The 7,274-nt window shown below is 38.0% G+C and overlaps 1 protein-coding gene across 1 annotated transcript; it reads left to right on the plus strand.

The window, feature by feature from the left end:
* The first annotated feature begins 2,938 nt into the window (after window positions 1-2,938).
* Window positions 2,939-4,205, plus strand: Actrt1 (actin related protein T1). The gene has a single exon (XM_034486214.2). The coding sequence runs from the start codon at window positions 3,014-3,016 to the stop codon at window positions 4,142-4,144; it is 1,131 nt and encodes a 376-aa protein (XP_034342105.1). The 5' UTR covers window positions 2,939-3,013; the 3' UTR covers window positions 4,145-4,205.
* Window positions 4,206-7,274: the final 3,069 nt, after the last annotated feature.

Here is a 7,274-nt window from a genome sequence, read left to right on the forward strand (position 1 = left end):
ACTAGAGTTATTGTAACTTGTTATGCTGTGCTTGGTGTCCCTGGGAGGCCTGATCATTTGTAAATTGGATGGAAGAGGAGTGGATCTGGGAGGGAGGAGAGGTTGGAGGATGGAATGGGAAAAGTGGAGAGAGGAGAAACTATGGTCAGGATGTAATATATGAGTAAAGAATAAAAAATAATAGTTATAATGAAAATACCCTGCATGCCTTGATAATGTTGTTTCTAGAAGTTATGGTTTATGAAACAACAGTGTAAGAAGGATATTGCTGTATAAGTTGTTAATAAACTTAGATGTCCCCATAACAGGCCAGGATATTCTCATCCTTCTTTGTAGCTGTTTAATTTAATTTCTGATATTGTAATAAATATCCCGAGACAAAGCAATTTATGGGAGAAAGGAATTTATTTCCACTTATCGTCCATTATATTAGAAAAGGCATCATAGCAGGAAGTCAATGTAGCTAGTCACATAATGCACAGTCAGGAGCATGTGGAAATAAATGCATGCATGCATCCTTTATTGCTTGCTTTCTCTTTTCTTAAGCCAAGCATAACAAATAGTACTGCCCACATTGGACTGAACTTTCCCACATCAATTAACAAACAAGGTGATGCCTCACAGGCTAACTTGATCCATACTCAAACTTCAGTTAACAAACTCTTCCCAAAGCTGGAAGTGGTGGTACATGTCCTTAATCCCAGCACTAGGGTGGCAGCCTAATCTAGAGAAAGTTCCAGGACAGTTTGAATGAGATCATGATAGAAAATTCTTCTCCCAGGTGACCCTATGTTGTGTCAAGTTGACAGTTAACAGTTAACTGTCAACTGTAAATATCTCCTAAGCAAAATATAGGTTCTTGAATGCTACCCATTCTAAAATTTTGGCTGGCTTGATCTAACAGTTCTTTTGCAAGTAACCACAAATGTAATGATTTCACATGTGCAACAATTCTGCCATATCCAGAAGACAGCATTTGACAACATTCCAGAATACTCTCTTTTTATTATATCATTTCTTCTTTTATTGACAAAGGTTAAGAGCAACTTAGGTCTATGGGTATGAACATAAATATTTAGAAAGTTTTTGACAACATGAATTTTTAATAAAATAATAATAAGCAGGCTCTACTCTAGAGCTTATGACACTCTCAGCCATGGGTTTTTGTGATTTTGACCAAATATGATTTAAAAAGTAACTGGTTATACCAAAAGAAGAACTATTCTTTGTGTGTAGCCACTGGCAGGTTGTCCATGCTCCATTGAATTACTCCACAATTATGCACATATAAGTGGCACTAATGGAACTTTTGGGGTTACTAAAATAATATACACAAAGAGGACATAAATTTGTGTAACAGGGAAAGATCAAGAGGTACTTTAAGTGAATAATATAGGTGAATACTATCATATTTTATTGTATACATGTAGGGGATCCTTAATGAAAAAATAGTAATGTACAAAAACTTTCCTGACAATCATGTTTTCCTATCATAATCAGATGATAAAACTTCATGATGAAAAATAGAGCTATAAATGTTCCTTTTTGGTAGCTAATATTCATAGTTGTTAATGGACTCTACAAGCTATGAGTAGAGGAGAGCAGTCAATAGTTTTCCAGCTATAAATCCTATGAACTTCTATACCAACATATCAGACAAGATGTACTTGTTTCACAATAATGACAAGAAATATTATACTGGTAAACAGCTGCTGTCTGATTGGATTTGAGTGGATTGCACTGACTCATAAATGTATAACCCACTCAAAACCATATGGATAAGAAATTCATAAATACTGGATTGGGGAACATATTATAGTTGTTAAGCTAAACTGTGACACAGCATCAAACTGCTTGCAAAATATTTTTGTTTCTACTGTCAGTATTATTCTCTCTGTTATTCAGGGATGCCTGTCTTTGTATTGAAGGGTCATGAACGCACAGATTCATGGATACTCAGGTGCTAAGAATCCGTGATGGCTGAGTGTTTATCCAAAGCAGGGTATTTATATAACTACCTCTAAGTCTACATTGCTACATCTATGAAACAGAAGAGAAGACCGAAAGAATGTATACACCAAAAGATTGGGAGAAGACCTAAAAAACATCAACTTTGGGACATAACACAGCCACTGCAATCTTGAACACACCACAGTTATGGTTGCCTAAATTGGGACTATAAAAAGAAAAGTCTTGTCACAGTCAGTCATCATTAGGGATAGGGAAGAAACACATAGGGGTCTTATCTCTTCATGCTGAAATATCAGTTACTAAAAGTTTGTGATAGTAGGTGGTCATTTGGTCAAATGTACCAACAGTGGGAGTTGGTACATTTCTCACTCTTTTACCTGCTCTTAAGACTCCTTTCCTCCTATTGAGTTGACATGTCCAGTCTCAATAGGAAGCCTCTCACCTTGTCTTACTGTATATTGTTTTGGCCAGTTTGGCTCTAATCTCTGAGATACCTACTCTTTACTTAAGAGGAAATGGAAGGAGGGTGGATCTGGAGGAGAAGGAAAGTTGGAGGAAGCTAGGAGGAGTAAAGGGAGGAGAAACTGAGACTGGAATGTATTGTATGACAAAAAAATCTATTTTTAATAGAAACAAAAAGAAACATTAAAAAGAAAGAAAATACTTAATTCTGGGACAGGCAACTTTAGTCTAAAGCTAACCCTCTCATTTAAGATCATAGGCTACTTACAATCTGTGATGTGAGTTCTGTAGTATTTCATCTCTCAACAAATGACTAGTGTTGGCTCAGAAACATCTCCCAAACCATCCTACCTTTTGCTTCTGAATGCATGCAGCTATTGCCATGGCTACATTATGACATAAGGAACAACTATCCCTGAAGTGGCCTCTCAGCAGATGCTGAACCACTAGAAAGGAGACAACATTCATGGGCTAAGGACCTGCTGCTCTGGTGGACTGGGAACAACGGAGGTACCTTTCATTCCCCTGGGTAGTCCAACTAAACATTCTATTGCTGACGTGTAAATGATCAAATCCAGACATGCTTAATTCACCTAGTTTAGATAATCCAGCTGTGATTTTTGACAATGGTTCTGGACTTTGTAAAGTTGGAATTTCAGGAGAGATTGTACCCCATCATGTCATCAACTCTGTTGTTGGTCACCCAAAATTCAACATACCATCTGCAAGATCCAATCGGAAAAGGTACTTTGTGGGAGAAGAAGCCCAGTGCATGTACGATGGCTTATACCTACACTATCCTATTGAGCGTGGACTGGTAACTAGATGGGATGACATGGAAAAGCTATGGAAGGACCTTTTTGAGTGGGAGCTAGGAGTGAAACCCAATGAACAGCCAGTTTTTATGACTGAGCCCTCCTTGAACCCCCGAGAGACCCGAGAGAAGACTACAGAAATAATGTTTGAGAAATTTAACGTACCTGCCTTGTACCTTTGCAACCATGCAGTAGGAGCCTTGTGTGCTTCTGCCTGTATCACTGGCCTGGTGCTGGACAGTGGTGATGGGGTAACTTGCACTGTTCCTGTCTACGAAGGCTACTCTCTGCCTCATGCTATCACCAAGCTATACGTGGCAGGGAGAGATATCACAGAACACCTCACCCGACTCCTTCTTGCTAAAGGCTACACTTTCCCCTGCATCCTCAACAAAGCTGTGGTGGATGATATTAAAGAGAAGTTATGTGTTGTCTCCTGTGGTTATAAAGACATAGAAAAGAGCTGTGAGCAGTCCCTATGTGAATACAGACTACCAGATGGAAATATCATCCAGATGAATGACCACCTGTGTCAGGTACCTGAGGTTCTTTTTACACCTGACCATCTAGGTATTCATGATTTAGGAATCTCTAAAATGGTCTGCAACAGTATCATGAAGTGTGACACTGACATCCAGGAGAATCTGTTTGCTGAGATTGTGCTTTCTGGAGGAACCACATTGTTTCCCGGGCTTCAGGATAGACTACTCAAAGAACTGGAAGTTCTGGCTTTTGAGGGAACCCCTATCAAGATCACAGCTTCCCCAGACAGATGTTATTCAGCTTGGATTGGTGGATCTGTCATGACATCCATGACAACATTCAAGCAGATGTGGGTCACTGCTGAGGATTTCAAGGAGTATGGGGCATTTGTGGTTCAAAGAAAGTGCTTTTAAGTACCATTGAACGATGGGAACCACTATAAATACCAGATGACAGGAGTATTGGTGGGGGTAAACATCATTCCTTGGCATTTAACAGAATAAACAATAAAGCTGTCACTGATTTCATGTTTCAATTATTTATGCCCCCCAAATAACTTCTTTTTCTTTATATTTTCTTTTTTTGTTTTTGTTATTAATATTTCTTTTTCTCTTTTATTGGATATTTTCTTTATTTACATTTCAAATGTTATCTTAAAGATTTATTTTGTGTGTGTGCCCAAGTATATGTATATGCACCAAACACATCAAGGGCCCTTGGCACCAGTAGAGGACATCAAATTCCTTTTCCTTGGAGTTACAGATGGTTGTGAGTAACCAGTTTTGGATGCTGAGTGACAAACTCATGTTCTCTACACTCAACTTCTGAGTCATCTCTCCAGTTATCCAAAAGGTTTTTATTTGTTGTATTACATATGTCTTTAGTTTACTATAGGTCTCTTAAGTGTGTTGTTTACTCAGAAAAGAGTGTGAATTGTTTAAATGAGCATTTGGTAGGTGTGCAGTAAAAGGTACTAGGACCTTATGCATAGAAAGCTGGTTGATTAGAGTCCTATGAATCTGTTTCAAATTGCTTTCTCATAAACCCCAGTGCTTAGTACAAACAAAAATGTCTAAGAAAACAGTATAGCTTTCAAATAAAGTGCAAGAAACAATACCACCTTACACCTTCTTATGGGTAAAATCACATTTTGAATTGATTATTACTGTTGTTTTAAGAAGTGAGGCAACTAAACAAGTGGGCTCATAAATTTCCATTAGTTTAAAACCCAATAAAAGATGAACTATGCTCCCAGATGATTAGTTTTGTTTTAGTTTCACAGAAATTGATTTCATAATTTTCTTAGGAAGTAGAATGCTAGAAATAGATAATATATTCTAATTAAGTAACTGTTGAATAAATTATATGTAAATACTTATTTTCAGTAACTATGTATTTTCCACAAACATTATAGAGAGATGGAGTAAAAATCTATTTCTGTAAAGAAAACAATGACATTTCTGCTATCATAAGAGGAAAAATTACATACACATATAATTTTACTTATTTCATATATAAATATAAATTAACACTTATTTCATATAAGCATTTGGAAGTAAGTTTGAGTGCTCTAGTTTGCTTTCTGTTGCTGTGATAAATAATTGAACAAACCAACTGGGTAAGGAAGGGGTTTATTGCATCTTACAGGTTAGAATTCACATCAAAGGAAGCCAAGGCAGGAGTTCAAGATGGAAACCTGGAGGCAGGAACTGAAGCATAGACCAAAGAGGAACACTGGTTAATGGCTTGTTCTTTCTGGCTTGATGAGCTTCTTCCTTATATAGCAGAAGACCACCTGCTCAGGAATGGTACTACTCACAGTCATCTTGGCTTTTTACAGAAATTAGCAATTAATAAAATGGCCCACCAACACACCCCAGGGAAGTCTGATAGCAGCAATTCCTGAACTGAGTTTCCTTTATTTCCTAGGTGAGTCAATTGACCAACTGAAGGTAACTATGAGAGTAAGCATCATGAGTTACTAATTACTTTTGAATGGATTTTTAAAAGTACAGTATAAGGGTTTTTTCCATTTTTAAGTTCTTCTTAGCAGTACTAGGTATAAGTTTGTTCCAATGGATCAGGCTTTAAATCTGAAAGCTACTGGTTACCCCCTCAACTTTCATCCTACTATGTCATCAATGGGCATGTTGTTTCATATCAGTAGTTATCATAGCTCACAGGGTTTATGGAGTTGAATAAACCTGTTGAAAACTGTTCTCCTTCAGGAGTCTGTTTATTGCCTTCTGGTACTATGAAAGCTAGTCACCAGGAAGAAAGTTCATGGGTTAGTCTCAGCTTTATTTCTCCCTGTGCTTTTCATATGGTGTCCTCAGAATATTAGTATCAAGATCAGCTATGCAACCAAGAGTAAATATCCACAACAGCTTTTACTGATAGAGGAGAATTATTTTGTTAAATGGACATAATATCAAACAAAAAGGGTATAATATCAACCAGCCTTCTAAATACTTATATATATGCATATATTACAGCTCTCATTTCTCACTGAAAATACTTTTTATGCTAAATAATGGCTAATTCAGAGACCCATAACTGGTGAAGGTATAGTAAATAAATGACCATAGAGTTTTCAGTCTTAAATATCACAACTTTATAACACTTTGTACAACAAAGGATCATAAAGCATTTCAAATTAGGGGATAAAATGATTTTAAGATCCAAAGGACAACCTTAGATGAAATGCCCTACAATGAAAAGAGGGAACTTATAGAGTCCATTATCGTTAGAAAGACAGGGCATGGAGTAGAGAGATGGGGTTGCCATATCACAGTCAAAAACTCTGACCCAGAATTGTTCCTGTCTGATAGAACTGCAGAGACAAAAGTGGAGAAGAACCTGAGGAAAAGGAGGTCCAGTGACAGGCCCAAATTGAGATCAGTTCAGGGGGAGGCCCCAAGGCCTGATACTATTACTGTTTCTATGGTGTGCTTACAGACAAGAACCTATCATGACTGACCTCTGAAAGGCCCAACAAGCAGCTGAAAGAGTCAGATGCAGATATTTACACCCAACCAGTAGACAGAAGCTGCTGACCCCTGTGGTTGAATTAGGGAAACGCTGGAAGAACCTGAGGAGGAGGGTGATCTTATAGGAAGACCAGCAGTCTCAACTAACCTGGACCTTTGGGATTTTTCAGACACTGAGCCACCAACCAGGCGGCATACACTAGCTGATATGACATGTATACAGCAGAGGACTGCCGAGTCCGGGTTCAGTCAGAGAAGATGCACCTAACCCTCAAAAGACTTGGGGCCTCAGTGAGTGGAGTGGTTTGGTGGAGTGGGGGTGGGGGTTGGGGACATCTTCTTGGAGATGGGAGGGGGGAGATGATATGGGATATGGAACAGTAGGAGGGAGGACTGTGGGGAGGGTAAAGTCTGAACTGTAAAATAAGATTAAAGTAAAAGTAAAGAGAAAGAAGAAAGAAAGAAAGAAAGAAAGAAAGAAAGAAAGAAAGAAAGAAAGAAAGAAAGAAAGTTTTAAAAAAGGTTCAAAGGGAGGATTGCTGTGAAATAGTGT

Source organism: Arvicanthis niloticus, chromosome X (assembly GCF_011762505.2).
Source record: "Arvicanthis niloticus isolate mArvNil1 chromosome X, mArvNil1.pat.X, whole genome shotgun sequence".
NCBI lineage: Eukaryota > Metazoa > Chordata > Mammalia > Rodentia > Muridae > Arvicanthis > Arvicanthis niloticus.